Source organism: Hippopotamus amphibius, chromosome 9 (genome assembly GCF_030028045.1).
Source record: "Hippopotamus amphibius kiboko isolate mHipAmp2 chromosome 9, mHipAmp2.hap2, whole genome shotgun sequence".
Classification (NCBI taxonomy): Eukaryota; Metazoa; Chordata; class Mammalia; order Artiodactyla; family Hippopotamidae; genus Hippopotamus; species Hippopotamus amphibius.
Genome location: NC_080194.1, coordinates 96,245,599 through 96,267,224, shown reverse-complemented (window position 1 = coordinate 96,267,224; position 21,626 = coordinate 96,245,599). Strand labels below are relative to the sequence as shown.

The 21,626-nt window shown below is 53.2% G+C and overlaps 1 protein-coding gene across 1 annotated transcript; it reads left to right on the top strand.

Annotated features, from left to right (window-relative positions):
• The first annotated feature begins 2,091 nt into the window (after window positions 1–2,091).
• Window positions 2,092–16,537, top strand: ANKK1 (ankyrin repeat and kinase domain containing 1). Its single transcript, XM_057750303.1, has 8 exons — window positions 2,092–2,377; window positions 9,458–9,752; window positions 10,926–11,077; window positions 11,315–11,364; window positions 11,969–12,124; window positions 12,842–12,960; window positions 13,600–13,636; window positions 14,461–16,537. The coding sequence occupies exons 1-8, from the start codon at window positions 2,196–2,198 to the stop codon at window positions 15,762–15,764; spliced, it is 2,295 nt and encodes a 764-aa protein (XP_057606286.1). The 5' UTR covers window positions 2,092–2,195; the 3' UTR covers window positions 15,765–16,537.
• The last annotated feature ends 5,089 nt before the right edge of the window (window positions 16,538–21,626 follow it).

Genomic DNA, 21,626 nt, shown 5'->3' with positions numbered 1-21,626 from the left:
TGGTCTCCTGATCTCCCTGACAATAATAACCTCTGTCATCTTCCAAGCTCCCCTAGGGGAGGGTTTGAGACTTGTCAGGAACAGGCAGGGCTACTCCAGGGGCAGTAGGTTCCGTCGTGCCCTGTCTCACTCCAGCCAAAGCAAGCCAGGACCTCCCTCTGATGTTGTCTTTGGGGTATGTCTCCTGGATGCAGTTTCCATCGTTTCCACCCTCTTCCAGGGAGCAAGACCCCTTTTCCCCATATCCTTTAAAGGCTCCTGTTATGCCCAACCCTTTCCATAGGGACCAAACAGACCTGGATTTGAATCGTAACTCACACTTATTAGTTAAGTGGCCATTCACCACTTACTGTCTTCAAGCCCGGTCCCCTCAACCCTCACAAATAGGGAGATATTAACCTCATAACGTTGTTGTGGATTTAAACAAGATCATATCTATACAGTTTGTATAGTAGGTAAAGGAGCTTCTGATCCTGGGACAAAGTTAAGGCTCAATAGTGGCAACAGTCTCTGAGCCAATCTTCAAGTTCTCACTCTGCCCATCAGAATTCCTCCTGGGGGGTGGCAGGTAAATTGTTATGGGAAGAACAAGTGCCCCAGCTCCCACCTGGGGTCCCTGCTCACCTCTCATGCCCACGCTGTTCCCCAGGAGTCTTGTAGGAGTCATGGATAGAGGGCTCTACAGGTTAGGACCAAAGGCAAGGCATGTCCTCCTCTGTAGGTGGGCTCCTCAAACCTGAGGATGGTCCCTGTGGGGATTCCCTGAGGACTTTGGCTCTCCTGTCCAGCTGCAGGTAAGAAGTCACCTACCCTCCACTGCCCTGTTACAGTTCCTTTAGCAGCATCTGTCCTGGGATGGCCCTGGGAAAACTACCTGTTCAAGCACTTTTAATTTTCCCTGCTCTGAGGTCTCTCAGGTGAGAGGGCAAGTCCATGGACTGAAGACTCAGAGGTGCCCTCCCCCCCACCAGGCTCAGCATCAGGAATCTTTCCTGTACCCTCACTTGTATCCCCAGACATGGACCAAGGGACCTCCCACTGTGGATGCCAGGAAAGAGCAAGGAAGCAGGGAGTTCAGAGAAAGGAAGGGGAGGCCACCCAGATGTGCTTCCCTGGGACATCTCCCTGCCTCCTGCCATTGGTTACTTTAGCCACCAGGACAGCTTCCCCTCTGCCCAGCAGCTACGTTTGCCTCTGCCGGTGCATTTCCTCCCCTCCTGCCCCAAGTCCCTGCACTAAGCCCTTGACTAGATTCCTCCACAGCCCCACACTGCTCTGCAGTCATCCCTTTCCAGGCTGCCCCTCCTTCCAGCAGACAGGGCCCCAGCCATGCTCTAGATGTTCTAGCCTCATCTCTGGTCCCTGGCAACAAACCACCCCAGTAATTGGGCCAAGGAGTTCATTTCCCCCAAGGTCAACCCCAGACGTGGGGCTCATCCCTCTGAGGTTGGAGCCAAAAGCAGTGCCAGGAAGGGGAGCTCCCTGCAGACAGAGGTCCAGCCTCTCACCCCAGGGGTCCTGCTGACCCCTCCTTGGTGACCTTTTGCATGCAGAGACTGACTGACAAAGAAACAAACAAAAACCCAACAACAACAAAGGAAGTATTGTGCCATGCCAACAGATTCAGACCAGAAAATCCCCATTACAACTTTTTTACTCCAGACTTGCCATGAAAGGGTGGGTTCCAGGCCCCCATATTCTACAATGGAGACCTCGGCATAGACCTGAACCTTTTATAAACTCGGGACATATGAGCTGCGTGAATAAATGAATCAACTTCCGCATACAGTTAGGTGTAAATCAAAAGGGGCCAACTGCTCTACCCAGACTCCTGTTTCCAATTTCAGGACGGTTTCCGCTCCCAGCACCTGCCCAGGCTCAAGCTGGGGGGAAAATATCACAGGCTGAGGCTGAGGAAGGATGAGAGCGGGGCGGGGTCTGTTGGGGTCCTGCGAAGGAAGGAATCCTCTTCCCTGTCCGGGTCCCCATCACTGCCCGGGAACCTCAGGGCTCAGGCTGGGTTTCCCCGCCCTCGCAGGGTAGGGCCGGTTCCTCCGCACTCGGAAGGGGAAGGAGGGAGGGCCGCCCGCCTTCCCATCCCCGCCCTCCTGGGACCTGCGGCGCGGGGAGCGGAGGCTGCAGCCGGGCCAGCCGGGAGCGCGCGGGGCTTGGAGGGCCCGGGCAGCGCCGACCCCATGGCCACGGGCGTGGAGCAGCGTCCGGGCGGCCTCCCTGTCTTCACCCGCGACGACTTCGAGGGCGACTGGCGCCGAGTGGCGAGCGGCGGCTTCGGCCAGGTGTTCCAGGCGCGGCACAAGCGCTGGCGGACCGAGTACGCCATCAAGTGTTCCCCCTGCCTCCTGCCCGATGCCACCAGGTACCCGCCTGCCTTCCGGCTCCTTTTGTGGAGGGGAAACTGAGGCCTGGGGAGGGAGGGACGGCGCGGTAGAGGCGGAGGATTGTTCTCTCGGCTTTTCTAAACTCTGTCTGTGGCCTGAACTCCCCAGACACAGCCCTGTCTGTTTGTCTCTGAAATACACTTGGCTCTGCTTGTGGAATCAAACCTGTTTGTGAAATCCACAGAGGTGAGCAGGAACTTGGAAGATGCCTTTGTTCCTTCCAACCTCCCAAGCTGGTCCCGCCTCCTTCTTACCAGCCTCACCCTCCTGTGGGTTGTCAGCTTGGTGATGACTGCTCTGGATGGCCCTCTGCCACCCTCCTACCCACCCCCTAACTCACAGGGCAGGCAGGGCTGGGCTTGCAGAGAGGCTGCGGCACTTGGCTCAGTGATGCTCAGTGACCTGGGGGGAACTGCAGTCTCCTGTCTGGTGTGGTCCCAGCCCAGGGCACGCAGGCTGGAGGGGCTTTGGGGAGTGGAGACTGCCCAGCCTCCTGGCCTGAGATCTGTCCAGTCCACTCACTTGCCAGCCCTCATGCTGGCACTACCAGCAGGTCAAGCCTGGAATGTTGCACTCTCTGTCCTTGCTTTTGTCTCTGTTCCTCCCAAGTCCCATCACACTTACCATGGTCACTCCTTGGCAGACCTCCTTTCCCCTCTTACTACGTCTTTCCCACTGCTTCCACCCAGCTCTGCTTTCCTATTGAGACACGGCTGCAGTCTCATTCCCAACAGATTTGCTGGTACTGGCTGTGCACTCACCCTTTGTGCAGCTGTGAAGGAGACACCTGGATGTGAAGTCTCAGATGATAACCTGTCCTCCTCCCAAGGCTCCTGGGACATCAACTAGAGGGCCTTGAGGGTGCAGGGGGCAACTCCTACTGACATCTTTTTCTGGACGTTCTCTGTGGTCACTATGCAAGCTCCCAAGACACAGCCTCCGGTCCCACACACCCAAGTCCCTTCTCTTGTTCCCAGACGCCACCTGTTTAATGAATAAGGGCAAAGTCAGATAGCCCCAGACTCACCTTCCTTCCCCAACATCCTGGCTTGGGAGTAGAGTCAGATTTTTCTAGGATCTGTCCAAATCATTTATAGCCTTTGAAGCAAAGGACAAAAGGAAGCAGGTGGGACTTCCTAGGTGGCACAGTGGTAAAGAATCTGCCTGCCAAGGCAGGAGACATGGGTTCGAGCCCTGCTCTGGGAAGATTCCACATGCCACGGAGCAACTAAGCCCGTGCACCTTAAAAAAAAAAAAAAAAGGAAGCAGGTGGCATTGACACGACTGCTCATGAGACATTGACAGTAACTCCCATTTCAATTCCCTTTCCAATTCCAGGAACTCCCTGGGTGGGAAGGACTAAGAGATTTACTGTAATTATGCCTGCCATGTGCAGAGTGCTGTGCTAGGAGTTTTACGAGTATGACCTCATTGGATCCTCCTTCCATCTTCTCATTCATTTGTCCTCTTGATGAATGGTTAATGCTCACCTACTGTGTGCCAGGCACTGTGCTAGACCCAGAAATATAATGATGAATGCAACAAATATGGCCCTGGAGATATTTTTCTGGAGCTTGCAGTTGGGGGGAGAAAAGACATTAATCAGATAATGTTGCTGTGCGATGTGCAAGAAAGGAGAGAGTTATGGTTCATGGAGGCTTATGATTGGAGTTTGAGATCAGAAAAGGCTTCCCTGAGGAAGTTACACCTGAGCTGAAATGTGAAAGACAAGTGGGTGAAGAGGGGAAAGCTTTTCAGAAAGAGGCAACAGAATGTGCAAAGGACCCATGGCGGGAGGGGCGCCGTAAGTAAAGGGTTGGAAGAGAGGCCATTGTGGCTGGAGTTGAGAGAGTGAGGGAGCAGTGGAAGCCACTGAAGGGTCTGTAACCAGGTAGGGTGGTGGTGACAGGAGGAATTGATCAGATTTGCCATGTGGAGAATGGCTTAGAAGGGTAGCGTGGATGCTGGTCCAGTTAGGAGACTATCTATTGTCATCACTTAGGCAAGAGGCGGTCAGAGTCTAGACTGGTGTGTTGGTGATAGAGGGAAAGGAATAGATGATGCAACATTTAGGGGGCAAATATCCACTTGACTGGGTGTTGGATTGGCTATGGGGAGCAAGGTGGGAAAAGGAGTGTCAAGGCTATGGACTTCCCTGGTGGTGCAGTGGTTAAGAATCTGCCTGCCAATGCAGGGGACATGGATTCAACCCCTGCTCCAGGAAGATCCCACATGCCACAGAGCAACTAAGCCTGTGTGCTACAACTACTGAGCTTGCGCTCTAGAGCCCACAAGCCACAACTATTGAGCCCACGTGCCACAACTACTGAAGCCCATGCACCTAGAGCCTGTGCTCCACAACAAGAGAAGCCACCACAATGAGACGGCCGCACACCACAATGAAGAGCAGTCCCTGCTTGCAGCAACTAGAGAAAGCCTGCACACAGAAACAAAGACCCAACACAGCCAATAAATAAATAAATAAATTTATTTAAAAAAAGGAGTGATGTCTGACTGTCCCAAAGGAACAAAGGGTCCACTAGAATGTCTATATCCTGAGAGCAGAGTCTGGGTCTGTTTTGTTCACTGCTCTATCCCCGGTGCCCGGCACATAGTTGGAGCTCATATGTGTTCAGTGATAATTAATAAATGGAACAGGAAAAGAGGCCCAGGTTTGGAGAGAAAGATCATGGTTCAGTTTTGTACATGTTGAATCTAAGGTGCCTTTAAATAGCCAGGAAGAATTGTCAAGTATACGTCAGAGTGAAGCTCTGAGCTAACAGTATTAAAATCTGTGTGTCGTTTGTTATAGATGTAATTGAAGCTAGGGCATAGGTGATGTTCATTCATTCTAACACTAAGTGAACAAAACAAAGCCCCTGCCATCACGGAGTTTATAATCTAATGGAGCAAGACAGAAAACAAACAGATATTTTTATCTATATCCCTTATAACATTTTCCATGATTAAATTACCTAAGGAGAATTGAGTAGTCTGATCTTCCAAAAAAAAAAAAAAAAAAAAAGATCTGAAAATACTAATTTGTGGGCTTTTTTTCCCCAAAATGTTAAGACTTTATTTACAAAGCTTCTTTGTTGTACAGAAAGCAAAAATGTTGTTATAATCTTGATGTAACTGGTAGTTACAGACAGTTGACTCACCAATCACAGCTGTCCACCCTACAGCAAGCATCTTATACGAAAACCTAACAATGCTTACACTTTTATTGGGGTGAAGTCCCTAAGCTTGGTGGTGGATTTCCAAATGGACTAAATGAAGGAAGGTAGAATATGACAAGAACAATTCTTTGGCTCTTTGAATGGGTGGGTGTCCTAGGGTTTGTATCACAGCTACCTTAAAAAAACAAAGTCACCAAATCCACTTGAGCAGTCCAGCCAATATTAAACTCAAGAAAATATAAAGCAATGTAGGGTTTTTTTTTTTTTTTTTTTTTTTTGCAGGTTATTTGGAGTCTTAATCATCTGTCCTTCGTCATCTTTTTCTCTCTTCCTCTTCTCACCTTTTCCACTTTCTTCCTCTCCTTTATCCTCATCTTTACTGTCTTCATCTTCATCAGCTTTTCCATTACATCCAAATTCTTCCTCTGCCCTGACTCTTCTTCTTCTATGTCTTCGTCTTCCTCTTTACCATTCTCCTCCTCTTCCTTGTCCTCATTTTCTCCTCCTTCATCCTCCTCTTCTGGGGGGATGAAGATTGATGGAGTTGGAGTAGCGTTGCTATTCTTCTATAGATTCAAAATCCTTGCAAGTTAGGGACCATTTGAGAATAGAGATTAGAAGCAAAGAAAGAGCAGGCCATATGGCTCTCTTAGGCTCTGTTAGTGGTCTAGGCAGAGGGAAGAGCAAATGCAAAGGTCCTGAGGTGGGAACATGCTTGACAAGGTGGAGGAAGAGCTAGAGGCCCTTCTGGCAGGAACAGAGTTTGGGAGGGAGTGATTAGAAGGAGATAAGAATAGTAAGCTTTGCCTGGGAGCAGGTCATGGAGGGCTCCGTAGGCCATTGTAAGAACTTTGACTTTTATTATGAGTGAAAAGAGACCCACTGGACTGTCCTGAGCAGAGCAGTGACATGCTCTGACTGACATTTTGAAAGTATCACTCCGGCCGCTGGTGGAGGGCAAGAGAGAGAAGCAAAGAAGCCAACTAGAAAGCTTGGCATGGACCAAGAATGCCAATGGACAGAGGCGATCACTAGTGGTCAGATTTTTGCTATATTTTGAAGGTAGAGCTGACAGGATGTGCCAAGGGGCAGGTTGTGGGAAGGATAGGAATAGAGGAGTCAAGGATAATCAAGATCTTTGAGGACTAGAGGAATGAAGGCCTCATTCACCGGGGTGGGGAAGGCTGAGAGGGGAGTGGGTTTGAGGGGAGAATCACGAGTTCAGCTTGAGACGCGGTAGGTGTTGAATACCCAGTGGGAGATGCTGAGGTTGCCTAGAGACAGAGTACAGACAGAGAAGAGGACAGAAGAGGGCCTGGGACTGGGCCTAGTGAGCAAGTAACAGAATAGGAGCCTGCAAAGGAGGGACTGACCCTACATCGAGAATGGGAAATTGCTTGTAGATACAGCAACATGGGGGTCATTGGTGACTAGCAAGAGCCGAATGATGAGGTATTAAAACCAGAAACCAGATGAAAGGGGGTGGGGGGAGATGAGGAAAAGACAGAGACAGCAGGTGTAGCAAACGCTTTCAAGAAGTCTGGGTGTCAAGGGGAGCCGTGCAAGTTACTGTTGTTCCCATTTTACAGTTAACAAACTGAGGCCTAGAGAGTTTGCTTGTTCAAAGTCATACAGAGAATAAGGTGAAATTGGGATTTGAAAGCAGAGCAATAAGACCCCAGATCCCCTGCTGTTTCCACTTCATGACAGATGTCTTCTCAGTTCTTGTGATCTCAAAAGGACAAGAGGAGACAGATAAAAAAAATATTGCAGAGGTAGAGGGAAGATTCCTTGAACAGTAGAGAAGTAAAGACAAGAACAGCAGAAACGAGGACTAGCCAGCCTGTCCAGATGCGAGGGAGAGCAGGTGCTTTTTCCTGGAGGTGAGGAGTCTCTGGCTGGCTTCCCAGGAAGGCCTGTGAGCACATTTCCAGCAGCCTCTGACTGCAGCACCAACGCAGCTTTGCAAATACTTTGCTTTTAAACAATGTCATTTCTCTTTAATCTTCATACCCAAAACCCCTGAACAGTCTATAACAAGTTGCGTGTTTACTGTTTTGTGGGCATTCACAGTGAAAAGAGGGAAAGGTTTGCAAATGCTTATTTTGTAAGTCTTTCCCTTCAGTTTTGACTTCTGTTCAACAAAGATGCCTTGTGTTGTGCGTGGCCATGTGCTGTGGGGAGTACAAAGATGAATAATTATAGTGCATCTCCAAAATGCAATCCTGTGCAGCCATTACCCAGCTTGCTTTGGGAGAATAACGATGCAGGAAGTGCTCACGCTATACTAACAGGGAAAAGAAGAGCACAAAACAGTCCGCACCATGTGATGGCAAGAAGGAGAGGAGGAGAAAGGAGTGACAGGGAGGGAGGAAAGGAGAGAGTTTCCTTGAAATGTATTGTAAAAGGATATACTAAATTATTAACAGAGATCAACTCTGGAAGGTTGGGTTACTGATGATTTTATTATTATTATTATTATTATTTTGGCTGTGCCACACAGCTTGCAGGATCTTAGTTCTCCAACCAGGGATCGAACCCAGGTGCCACAGTGAAATCACTGAGTCGTAACCTCTGGACCACCAGAGAATTCCCTAATCTTCTTTTCTATTCCCTAGATGTTCTATGAGGTATATATATATTACTTTCATAATCAAAAAGGCAATAAATGATATTTTTTCAATATTTTTATTGAAGTATAGTTGACTTACAATGTTGTGTTAATTTCTGCTGTACAGCACAGTGACTCAGTTATACATATATATACATTCTATTTTTAGTATTCTTTTCCATTACAGCTTATCGTAGGATATTGAATATAGTTCTCTGTGCTGTACAGTAGGACCTTGTTTGTTTATCTGTTCTATATATAAAAGCTTTCCTCTGCTAACCCTAACCTCCCACTCCATCCCTCCTCCAACCCCCACCCCCTTGGCAACCACCAGTCTAGTCTGTTCTCTATGTCCTTGATTCTCTTTCTGTTTCATAGACAGGTTCATTTGTGTCATATTTTAGATTCCACATATAAGTGATATCATATGGTACTTGTCTTTCTCTTTCTGACTTACTTCATTTAGTGTGATCATCTCTTGTTGCTTCCATGTTGCTGCAAATAATGTTATTTCATTTTTCTATGGCTGAGTAGTATTCCGTTGTATATATGTACCACATCTTCTTTATCCATTCATCTGTCGGTGGACAATTGGGTTGTTTTCATATCTTGGCTGTTGTGAATACTGGTGCCATGGACAAAGGGGGCACATGTATCTTTTTGAGTTATAGTTTTGTCTGGGTATATGCCCAGGAGTGGGGTTGCTGGATCATATGGTAATTCTATTTTCAGTTTTCTGAGGAACCTCCACACTCTTTCCCACAGTGTCTGCACCAACTTACATTCCCATCAATAGTGTAGGAGGGTTCCCTTTTCTCCACACCCTCTCCAGCATTTGTCAATTGTAGACTTTTTAATAAGGGCCATTCTGACCACTGTGAGGTGGTACCTCAATAAATGATATTGTAAAACAGAAGCAGGAGGAATAATTTTGGTCCTCCACCAGCTTGCGATTTTCTGGGGGGAGATAGACACATAGAAGTGGCCAGAATAAACAGGAGGCTTTTTGTGGCCGCCTCTGTAGAATGGGCTGGCCCCTAAATTTGCAGACTCCTTTACTTCCTGTCTTGTTGCTGGGGCCACCTGGACCCTAACCTGTGCATCCACTGGGCATCCTTTGGTGTCTCTCTTTCCTCCCCCATTACCTTGCAAGCTCCCAAGACTTCGGGTCTGCACAGCCTGGCATGAAGCCTAGTTTGTGTGTCCTGCTAGTTCCTCGTGTAATTAAAGGGTCACCTCCTTCCATCTCTTGTCCACCCTCTTGGTAGTTCCAATGTGAATTGCCTCATTGAAGAAGCAGCCAAAATGGAGAAGATCAAGTTTCAGCACATCGTGTCCATCTATGGAGTATGCACGCAGCCCCTGGGTATTGTGATGGAGTTCATGGCCAACGGCTCCCTGGAGAGGTTGCTGCCCACCCACAGCCTCTGCTGGCAGCTCAAGTTCCGCATCATCCATGAGACTGGCCTGGCCATGAACTTCCTCCACAGCATTAAGCCACCCCTGCTCCACCTGGACCTCAAGCCAGGCAACATCCTCCTGGACAGCCACATGCATGTCAAGGTAAGGACCCTGGTGAACCTCTCTGCCCCTGTTACTCCAGAGCCTTCTCCATATTGAGCAGGACTATCTACTGCCTGACTGGCCTGTCGAGTGTTTTTTAAGCAGCTCCCTTCGTGGACAGATAGTGAAGGCAGGGATCACACCTCAGACAGATTGGATGCACACTGAAATTGGTGCATCAAACTGGCAATCAGGGTGCCTGCAATAACCCTCTTTGGACCTCGGTCTTCCATTTCTAATGTGGGTAGAATAATCCCTATCCCTTACATTCTTTGCTTCAAGTGAGGATGTGTGTAAATGAGATGATTCTTAAGAAAGCTCATGATGGCCATTTGTTTTCAGTTCCTATAACATGTCACACTATTGTTTCTGACCCAGGACCTTTGCACATTCTGTTTCCACTTTATCCAGCAGTCCCTCTTTATCCAGCAAAGGCCTACTCATCTTTCAGCTCTCAGCTTAAACAGCACCTCCTCAGGGAGGTTTTCTGTGATCCACCCACACAGACCCCTGTTGAATGCTCTTACCCTACCTGTCTCTTCACATTGCTAACCCCAATTGTAAGTATATAGTCATTTGTGAAACTATTTCATTAGTGACTATACCCCCTATTGAATAAGCATTTAGGAGGGTCATGGGTACAGGGGTTTCATCTTTCTTATCTGCTGCCTGATGCTTCGTACCCAGCTTCGTTGGCACTCAGTGAATTGTCAATTGATTGATGTATGAATGAATCAATGGATGGAGGCAAAGTCAGAGTTAATATACATGGTGTCACTGGTTCAGGGCCTGTAGAAGTGAGATGAGCAGAAGCTCACCAAAGACAGCAACTTTATCTCCAGTTCATTTGGGTAATGGCCACACCTACCAAGTACTTACTATGCGCCAGGTACCGTTCTAAGTGCTTTTTGTGTATTTCCTCATTTAATGCTCAAAACGGCACTATGAGTTAAGTACTCATTTTATTTTATAGATGAGGAAATGCGGGCTCTGAGAAGATAAGTAACTTGTTCAAGGTCATCCTGTGGTACATGGTAGCGCTGGGAGAGAGCTGATGCTCTCAGTAGCTGCACCACACTGGGAATGAAGAAAGTGGGAGAGATGAGAAACTCAGGCAGTTTTCTGGAGGCAAGACTGTATTGCCCCCCATCCCCACCTCGGGCTTCCTTTCAGGTTTCAGACTTTGGCCTGTCCAAGTGGATGGAACAGTCGACCCAGTTGCAGTACATCAAGAGGTCAGCTCTGCAGGGCACCCTCAGCTACATCCCCCCTGAGATGTTCCTGGAGAGTAACAAGGGCCCAGGGCCCAAATACGACGTGTACAGGTGAGATAGAGGCTGGGCTCCAGGCCACAATACCCAGGAAGTACCTTGGTGTCACGGCCTTGCCTGGACCCCAAGGCCCAAAGGGCAGGGCAGGACAGGGATGAGGTCAGGCCCCACCCTGCCCACACAGGAGGAGGAGGGGTGCGGGGCAGGCTCTGCCGGGATTGTGTGGTCCATGGGGCCCCCCTGCTGGATGTCCGAGAAGGTCACTCAGGAGCCACTCTCCCCTGTCTGCAGCTTTGGCATTGTCATCTGGGAGATCCTCACTCAGAAGAAACCGTATTCAGGTAGCAGGTGACGGTGGCACCATCAGATGGGGTCCTGGAAGGGACTGGGGGTTTGTGGGGGCAGGGCAGGCAGCAGGTTTGTGTAGGGGACCATAATGCTCTTTCAGGATTCCTGTCCTCACCCTCCTTCCTTCCTCCCCCTACTTTCTAGAGCTCACGTGACAGTGAAAGAAAGGGCAAAGCTCAGCCCAGACCATGCTTTCTGCCTTTTCTTTGCTTCACAGTGTTCTTTCCTGTCTCTCCCACCCCCAGCCCTGACACCCAAGTGTCAGGTAAATAGATTGTCAGGGAACTAACCCAGCAGAGTCCAAATCAAAGCCTGTAACTAGGCCTGCTGGTCAGTCCTGCTGTCTTTGGACAGCGAAGGCCCACAGTGAGGGGCCATGGCCGGTCTTGGCCTAGTGGGGGCTGGAGCTGGACCAGAGACCCAGCTGCTCAAGTCTAAATCTCAGGTAGGCCCACAACCTAGTTACTAACACACTGTGCATTTATGGAGCCCCTGCTGTGTGCGTTGCCCTGTCGGGACCCTCAGAGCGCACCCCTCCTGCCCAGCCCCCCTGGCCCCGCCCCCCAGTGCCCACACAGCCTGGGCCTCCTCTCACAGGCTTCAGCATGATGACCACCATTGTCCGAGTGGCTGCGGGCATGCGGCCCTCCCTGCAGCCTGTCTGTGCTGAGTGGCCGGCCGAGGCCCAGCAGATGGTGGACCTGATGAGGCGCTGCTGGGACCAGAACCCCAAGAAGAGACCCTGCTTTAAAGGTTCTCATCAGCCTGACATACACAAGGATGGGGGAGCTGGGCGGGGCTGGGGTGCCCATGGGCCAGGGGAGGTGATTAAAGCCCCAGGCCACTCCAGAGAGCTCGCAGGGAGAGCCCTGCATGGCACTGGGGCAGAATCTACACCATGGTGCGGTATTGGTGGGAGGGTGAGAGTAGGGGGATGGCAGAGGGGCCAGTGGCAGCTGAGAGCAGCGGTCTGGTCTCTTTGGGTTAACGTGTACCCCTATGGGAGGTAGAGTAGAAAACCCTCATTGCTGGAAAGCATCTGGGCCTGGCTTTGCTGCTTCTGAGTCTCCAGTTAGCCTGGGTCCTCTCAGGCTGCAGTGTCCTCATTTGTAAAGTGTTCCCAGACCGTGAGATCATGGGCATGGATGGACCTTACAGTCATTCACTCCTTTAGGCGACTATGCAAACGCACACGTGTGTGTAAGTGTGAGCATCCTAGCGATTACCTAGTCCTGCCCCCTTGGTTTATGGAAAAGGTCTGACCCCCAGAGGGTCAGTGCCTTGCCAGATGTGGCCCTCTGAGCCAAGGCGGGGCCCCAGCGTGCCTGCCTCCTGCGGTGCAGGTGGTGCCCTGGAGCCCAGGGGTGGGTTTTGAGAGGGGGTGCCCGGGACATGTTAGGCTATGTAAAATGGAGAGAGCGGCTGCCCAGCCTGTCACTTCTTTTGGGCTCTCTCTGTTTTGTGGAGCAGACCTCACGGTGGAGACAGACATGCTGCTGTCCCTGCTGCAGAGTCCTGTGGCCGACCCGGAGAGCGAGGCCCTGGCCAGGAAGGTGTCCTGCACTGCGTGTCTGCGCCGGCCCCGGGAGGTGAGTGCACGCGGGGTGGGGCCTGGTCTCCGCAGGCACTGAGGATGTGTGCACAGGTGTGCCCTCCTCATGAGGCCGCCTGGCTGAGGGGCAGGTGGGGACCAGAGGCAGTGCACACGTGTGCCGGCCAAGCCAGGTAGCCCCTCGGGAACGCCTTTTCCTAATTTGCTGGAATGTGCTCTAAAAGCTGGTGGTGGCTGTGGCTCAGAGCCCCTGAGAAGAACATGTCCTCCCTTGTATGTGCGGCATTAAACAGAGCCTGTCCTGCAGAGGGAGACCTCGGCTCTCCCAGGCTCTCATACCCTACATGTCAGTGTCATCCCTGCTCTGCTGTCCTTCCCTCACCTGGGAACCAGCCGTCGGCTACCATGGGGCTCCTGGCTGAATCCACAGAGCCACCCTGCCTTCCCTGTGGCCCAAGCGGAAGTCAAGGCCCTGGGCCACCTCTTTCTGGCAGGGCCTCCCCTGCTCAGGATTTTCCCCTAGACACAGCTGGTGGTATGGATGAGAGAGGAGGGGGTCTCCTAGGACAGGGTGGGATGTGAGTCCTAACAGGTGAAGGGAGGAGTGGAGACCGGCAGAGACCAGAACTGCCCTGCCCATCTGATCCGCCTGGTGTCTTCTGGTTCCCCTCCCCAGGTCAGCGAGGAGGTCAGCCAGGAGCTAGCAGACAGCGGTGAGTACAGAGCACCCCCTGGCCCACCCTCCTTCCCAGGCCTGTCACGAACCAGGAGTCCAGTTCCCTTTCCTGGCACCCGGCCCTAGGTTCCAGAAATGCACATGCCCCCGGGGTCCTGGCTCTGCTTCCCCTTCAGGTCTGTGTTCTTTTGAGGCTGGACTCCTCCCTTCCTGGCCAGGAAGGGGAGCATCAGTGTTCAACACCACGTGCATATTAGAATTACTTGGGGTGTGAAAAAGTATATGATGCCTGAGACACCCTAGAATAATTTAATCAGAATCTTGGGGGTTTGGCCTGAGCAGTGATTATCATTTGTTTGTTTCTTTTGTTTTGGAAACTGTTGCTTTTAATTCTAATACACCACTGGGTAGAACAGGAGGAAATGGGTCCTTAATGGCCTCAGGAGGAGTTCAGATCCCAGAGCTCCACTGCAAATGTATCTTCAATTTGCATTCATTTACTTTGTGCCAAACACTCCTCGGAAGTTCTTACCTACGTGATTTGTCCTCACAGTGGTAGCATGAGGTGGGCATTATTTGTGTCCCCTTTGCAGATCAGGACCTGGAGGCTCAAAGAGGCAGAGAGCACTCAATGCTGAGAGGTGGAGTCAGGATTTGCACCCTGGCCTCTTTCTGCCTCATCCTTACAGGGAGAACTGCGAGACTCAGTTCTCTAGGACAGTGGAGCCTGCAGAGATCTGGGATGTCGGGAAAGACATTGCCCTGACTCCTGGATGATACTTCCAGTAGACAGGGGGATGGCTGAGATGACCTTTGGACGTGTCAGAGGTTGTTTTCTCAATCTCATCTTCCTCCCAGCAGACTCAGGAGACTACTTGAAGCGGGTCCTGCATAGCTCGGACAGTGAAAGCCTGGTCTCTAGCGATGAGCAGCTGCGCGTCTATAAGAACAAGGTCACTCTCCTCCACTTCCTGGTGGCACAGGGCCACCTAGAGCGGGTGAGGCAGCTGCTGGCCCACGAGGTCGACGTGGACTGCCAAACAGCCTGCGGATACACACCCCTCGTCATCGCTGCCCAGGACCAGCAGCCCGACCTCTGTGCCCTGCTCCTGGAGCACGGTGCCAGCGCCAACCTGGCGGATGAGGACGGCTGGGCCCCCCTGCATTTCACAGCCCAGAATGGGGATGACCGTACCGCCCGTCTGCTCCTGGACCACGGCGCCCACAGGGATGCCCAGGAGCATGAGGGGTGGACAGCACTCCACCTGGCTGTGCAGAACAACTTTGAGAATGTGGCCCGGCTTCTGGTCTCCCGTCACGCTGACCCCAACCTGCGGGAAGCTGAGGGCAAGACCCCTCTCCACGTGGCCGCCTACTTTGGCCATGTCAGCCTGGTCAAGCTGCTGACAGGCCAAGGGGCTGAGTTGGATGCTCGGCAGAGAAACCTGAGGACACCACTGCACCTGGCGGTGGAACGAGGCAAAGTGAGGGCCATCCAACACCTGTTAAAGAGTGGGGCAGCCCCAGATGCCCTTGACCAGAGCGGCTACAGCCCACTGCACATCGCCACTGCCAGGGGCAAGTACCTCATCTGCAAGATGCTGCTCAGGTACGGGGCCAGCCTTGAGCTGCCGACCCAGCAGGGCTGGACCCCCCTGCATCTCGCAGCCTACAAGGGCCACCTGGAGATCATCCACCTGCTGATTGAGAGCCACGCAGATGTGGGGGCTCCTGGAGGCATGAACTGGACCCCTCTGCACCTGGCTGCCCGCCATGGGACGGAGGTGGTGGTGTCCGCGCTGCTGCAGAGTGGGGCTGACCCCAATGCTGCCGAGCAGTCAGGCTGGACACCCCTTCACCTGGCGGTCCAGAGGGGGGCCTTCCTAAGTGTGATCAGCCTCCTGGAACACCATGCAAACGTCCATGCCCGCAACAAGGTGGGCTGGACACCTGCCTACCTGGCCACTCTCAAGGGCAACATGGCCATTCTCAAAGCTCTGGTCAAGGCCGGTGCCGAGCTGGACACCCAGGATGCAGTAGGCTGCACACCCCTGCAGCTGGCCCTCCAGAGCCAAAAGCAGGGCATCGTTGCCTTCCTAGAGGGCAAGGAGCCCTCACTGGCCATCCTGGGTGGGGCTGAGCCTGGAGCCCAGACGGAAGTTTAGACAACCTGGGGTGTCGTTACCTGTAAGGGAGAGAGGTTGGTGGAAGTGAAGCTGGACTGCTGGCAGGGCCCCTTCCCTGTATTTGCCACCTGCCCCTTGAACTTGAGAGGAGAGAGGAACCTGGTCCCCTCAGTGATGGAGGGACAGGGAGAGGTACACTGAGGTTGTAGCTGGGGAAGGGGCCCCTGGCTCGGAGATCTCTTTTCAGCCCTTCTCCATGGGTGTGTCCAGTGGACTGTCAGCCTCCTCCTCCTGTATGTGGACTCAAGCCCCAACGTGAGTTCCCTCTTTATTCCCAAGATTCCTGCCGCCTTTAACCACTTGCCCCTGAGCTCACAGGGGCCCTTGCCGCCTAGAACTCTCTCTGAAGAAGGAGGGCTGCGTGGAGGAGAAGGAAGTGCTCCCTCCCAGCTCGTGTCTGTGTGACTTGGCCCCTTTCCTCAGGTAGGGTCAGGACAGCCAGACACACGTGCTTTGTGCGAGGGCAGGAGCTAGAAGTACGGAGGAAATTTCCCCTTCCGGTTGAAAGCCCTGGCCAGCCCGCTGTGGCTACACTCACCACCTTCCTGGTGGCCCTGGTCCCAGCACCCAGGTCTGCCGCATAACCTCTTGTGGGGAAGGAAGGGTCTGCTCCAGCTGCCCATGAGTGATCCTGCATGGGATGTTGGTCCCTGGTCCCCCTGCCTCACCCTTCACTGTGTCCAGTTATATGGCCAGGTTTCAAATCCGACTTCAATAAAGCTGTGGGTCTGAGTCCCACACCTTAGAGATGGGCTGAGCTGTGGGGCCAGGTTGGATATGAGGGCCTAGTGTTAGTCCGGAGTACGTGTGTGCATGTATGTGGTGTGCTGTGTGTGTAATACGTGCGTGTGAGTTCCCACTGGGAAGGAGGCGGGGGCAGATGTGGGGAGATGGAAGGGTGGGGATGTCACCTGGTGGGGGCAGGGGCATCTGGGCTCGGTGTGGGCTTCCTCCTTGACAGCAGCTCAGGGAGCTCTGTCCTGCCCCTGTCAGCTGGCCTGGCCTGCTCTGCGGGTTGTGGGGCAAGGCTCCGGCTGCTCACACGAGCCTGTGTTAGCAGTCCTGGGCTCAGCGGCCCCAGCTTCCGCTTTATCTCTGGCTCTGCCAGGGCTGGCCCACCCTTGGGAGGGGGCGGGGCGGGTGCCCTAGGGGTCCTATCCTGCTTCTCTCTCCCTCTTCACGCTGCTGGAGCAGCCCCTCCAACTCGAGGGTGTTTTGTAGTCGTCAGAGAAGAGGAATCTTCTGCCCCAACCACTGGCCAGCTCCAACCCTAGTCAGCCCGCAGGCTGGCCTCTGAGCGTCACCTTCATGGGCTGGGTACGTGGCCATCAGTCCACCAACCTCACGTGAGCGTGGGGTGAGAGAGGCAGAGCAGAAGGCGCCTGTCGCCCCACGTACGTGCCGAGTGCAGGAGTCCTTTCTAGCAGACCTGGCAGTGATGCGTGTCTGGGCTGTGGTGCCAGCCTCTTGGACTCTGGACACTTCACCCTGCCAAGCCACAGCCTGCGGCCACCACCGAGAGCCCGGGGAGCAGCTATGAACGGGTTGTGCTCTAGAACAGAGGCACATTAGGACCTTCTGGGGGAGGTGTGGCAGGGTGGGGAGGAATGGAAGGGTTTTTAAAATACCTGGCCCCACCCTTGACCAGTAGAATCTCCTGGGTAGGATCCTGGTATTAGCAGCCAGGGTTGAGGACAACCACCAGGGGGCATCCCGTGGCGCCCTTCTTAGCAGCACCGTGAAGACAGTCACTAGCCAGCCGTGACTGTCTTTCCCTCTCCTGGTTGGAGGAGTGGAGACTCCTAAGGACCTGGGCAGGGCTCACTCAGCGGACTGTTCCATCCTTCTGCTCCCTGCCAGCTGCCTGGCCCATTCTCCTTGTTCTCCCTGAGACTAAGCCTTGGGCAATACTTGTAGTTAAAAATGCCCCTGGGAGCTCTGTCTTTCTAGAACATGCTGGAGCAGGAAGGGTGAAGGGAGAGGGCATGTGCTGTTTGCTCCTCCTCATACCCTGAGGTCTGAGTCTAGCTCCAAGGCTAGGATTCTGCACGAGCCAGAGAAGGGGTGTGGGTCTGCATGTTCCAAGCCAAGTGAGCTCAGATCAACCCATGGAAATGGGCAGGAGTGAACCACGGAAGGACAATGGTGTCTGGCTTATCCTGTTGGGAAGAGTTTGAGGAAAGACTTTGAAGAGTGGAGTTAGAAAAGGTAAAGGATTTTTTTGCACCTATCGTCTTATAAATGGCAGGGATCCCACAGACGTGCAAACAGGGCTGTCCCTAGGATTCATTTCAAATCTGAAGATCCCAGGGACTAAGCGGAGGTCCCCAGACCCCTGCTTTCTCTACTCTCTCCTGCAAGAGATGACTGAGGTTGCGACGTCAGGTCAGCTCCAGCGGACACACCCTTTCATTGCCTGCTGGCACCTTCTCCCTTCCCAAGCTACCCCCAGCCAGACACAGACACAGACCCTACAGACACTTGGCAACTATCCTGAGTCCCATTTCGACACAATTGTTTTCCAGAGGTTTCCTAGGGATGTTTAGAATTGAATTTTCATAAGGCCCTTGCAATTCCCAAGGAGAGGGTCTCAGTTGAATTTCAAACTTGTTTAGGGGAGATTAGGGTGGAGGAGAATAGGAACCCCTGATTTCCTACTGGACATTTCCCCGTGGGGGTCCTATAGGCCCTTAAACTCAGTGTCCCAAACTGAACCTCCTCTTCTCCTCCCAAGCCTGCTCCTCACCCTTCTTAGTTGAGGGGACCCCAACTCCTAACCTAGGAGTCTTTCTAGACCAGCACCACCCAACAGAACTTTCTGGGAGGATGTGAATCTTCCCCGTCTACCACTAACTCCACGTGCTGCTGACCACTTGAAATGTGGCTGATGCAACTGAGGGACCCAATTTTTCATTTCGACAAGTTCAAGTTGAGCAGCCACAGACAGCACAGTCTACGCTCTTCCTCTCCCTCTCCCCCCATCCAATCAGTTACCAAGCTGAGTGGGATTCATCTGGAGGGGCTTCCTGGAAGCTGCAGTGTTGGAGGAGGACAAGGACGTAGCAGACAAGGGCAGGGCCTGGACTAGGTGGAAGGGGCCTGGGCACTGCAGACAGCACAGCAGAAGAGCAGATGAGGACAAGAGGGAGGGCACTTCACGGGGAGACCCTGATGCCATTCCTGGTTCCAGAGCTTGGCCTCAAAGTGAGGGTCAGCTGGGAGCTGCTGTCACTCTGCCAGCAGAAGGAGGATGTCATCAGAATGAACCGTGCATTCCATAGACCCCTTAGCTGCGTGTAGGCTGAGGCAGGGGGTGATGGAGAAGGGGGTCCTGCCTGTGAAGAGCCTTGGAGTCTGGCAGAGCTGGGGTGGGGCTTTCACCTAGACTCTGAGCTCTGCCTCCCTCTTTGTAATGTGTGTTGTTGAGGAGATGATATTAGATCACTCACATCCCTGGCTCACACTGGGACTCCCTTTACTTTGCTTCTCCTCTGTTGTTCTGGTCCTGTCCTTCCTCACCGTTATTCTGCTCTTGCACTCACTACCCTTAATCTGGACAAGAGCCTCCTTCCGCATCCTCAACGCTGCTGCTTGAACCCATCCATTCCTCCCCAAGGAGGGCCCTGGGAGGTGGCACCACCCATCTGGCTGTCCCCAAAGATGCAGACGGTCCCGTTTGTTCTGCCTGGGAGGCCTCTTGTGCTAGAAGGAGCCATCCTTGGGGGGCTTCTCCTGGTTGTGAGGCCAAGAGACCAGAATGAGCAGGGAGGTTGGCAAGCTGTGTCAACTGTGCAGTGTGGAAGTCCAAGGAGGCTTCTGTGACATCTCAGAAGGCAGGCCGTCTCTGGGAACCAGTGGCATCTGCTCCCGGATCCCAGTACCTGTGCCACCTCACACTGCAGTCACCAGGGATCTGTGGAAAATGCCTTGGACTGAAAAGTCACATCAAGGAAATGAGGGGCCTGGGAGACTATTGTCCCTCCAAAGCCGACCTGGGGGGAGTGGATCTCCAGGAAAGAATGACGACAGGGACTGGACTGGGGGAGGGGACAGCCAGTGGGCAGAGCACCAGAGGGGCCCCGGGTCTCCCTGAACATGCAGAGGGCAGCTCTGGTCCTCTGTCCAAGACCATTCTTTCCCTGCCCATCCCCCCCGCACCACCACCCATAGAACACAACTCCTGCCTTGTTCAGGCCTCCGGCAGTGGCTCCAGCACCCCAGGCCCCAGTGCCTCTGCTTCTACAGCTGGTCCTGCCACTGCACTCACCAGCACAGGCCCACTCCGCACCCCTCTTCTGCTTGTGCTCCTGGTCCCCTCCTCTCAGTGCTTGTCAGCATCCTATCCTTCAAGACCCAACTTGCCTGTCCCTGCCCGCGAAGCCTTCTCTGATTGCCGAGCTGCAGGTGGTCACTCTGTCCCAGCACCCGCTGTGGCAAGGTTCCTGCCTGGGCGTGAGCACATCACTGCACCTGCTTATTTCCGCACTGCACCCGGCGGTCCCTCTGTACTCCATCCACGCCTGCTGGGTCAGATATAGGCAGCAGGGTTGTTGCTGTAGCTTAAGGGACAGAGGTGGTTGCCAGGCCAGGCTGAGGTGGGTAGGGAAGCTGTTGGGGGCTGCGTAGTGGAAAGACCATGGGCTCCGAAGCTGGGCCGTCCACTAGCGTGTGACCTCAGGCTGCTGAAACTTGGCTAGACTTGGCTACATCATCTAACAGAGATAACGCTTATCTCAGTGGCTTGTGGTAATAATTGAATCAAATGCCCTGTGGCAAAAGGGCAAAGCTGTTAGTAATCACTCGACACATTACTTTCTTGCAGTATCTCCCAAGTCAGAGGAATTTTTGTCTTGGAAGGGGGCACAGACGACTCAGCCTTCTGAACAGAGCCTTTTGGCAAGGATGCTCTTGAAAGCGGCTGCCTATTTTTCTTTGCCAGCCCATCCAGGGGAGGAAGGGGCGGCTCTCCTTCAGTGCCTTGGTGTGGGCTGTGACTCTGAGACCTCTTGGGACACACCTAAAGTAGCATCTGGTCAGCTGTAGGGCAGGGCAAGCCCCACGAGTGGGTCGTACCCACTGACGCCCAGCTGAGAGGTCCCAGGGGGTTCAGACAGGGGGTTCAATGTCAGCAAAGCAAGGTGGCCATGTGTGCATCTGTCAGGAGTGGGTAGGGTCCAGGGCTGATGTTCTGATGGGCAGAGGCAGTACGAGGGCTCAGCCTGCTCAGCAACTGCACGGGGCGGGGTGGGGTGGTGGCGGGAGTGAGGTTTGTATGTGAGGCTGAGAGGGGCTGGGGCAGGTCCCTGCTGGGGGCTTTCAGACTCTGGAGCCCAGAGCAGCATCCGCTGTGGGGAGAACTAGACCACAGAACTTGTCTCCTCCAGGGAACTTCTGCCCACTCTTGCCCACTCCATCCTCTCCCTGCCCCGGATGCAGCACAGAGCCTGGCCTCCACAGGTTACTCTCATGGGGCCAACAGGACACTATTCTCAGGGGGCCAATAGGACAGTGTTTGGAGTTGGGCCTGGTCAGGAAAACCCAGAAGGCGTAGCTTTGTTCCTGCAAAATCCCCTGCGTCTCCCAGGCCCCAGGCGGTACCACCTCCCCACCCCCACCCCCTTGCTTCACCCGCAGCATCTGCTCCCACTGCCCCTGAGGTTCCGGGGAGGCTGCCTCTGTCTCTCCAGCCTCACACACTCATCTCCAGGTCTCAGGACAGAGCCAGGGTGAAGATGGGAGAACGTACAGTCAAGGGCAGTATTTCTTGTGGACTTGGAGCTGCACGGTTCCAACCATGTAAAAGGCCTTGCAGATACCCACCAGGCCGGGGGGTTCTGCCCA

Coding starts and splice junctions, on each gene's coding strand:
- ANKK1 (XM_057750303.1), top strand. CDS start 2,196: ATGGCCACGGGCGTGGAGCAGCGTCCGGGCGGCCTCCCTGTCTTCACC. Junction 2,378..9,457: donor CTCCTGCCCGATGCCACCAG/GTACCCGCCTGC, acceptor CCCTCTTGGTAG/TTCCAATGTGAATTGCCTCA. Junction 9,753..10,925: donor ACAGCCACATGCATGTCAAG/GTAAGGACCCTG, acceptor GCTTCCTTTCAG/GTTTCAGACTTTGGCCTGTC.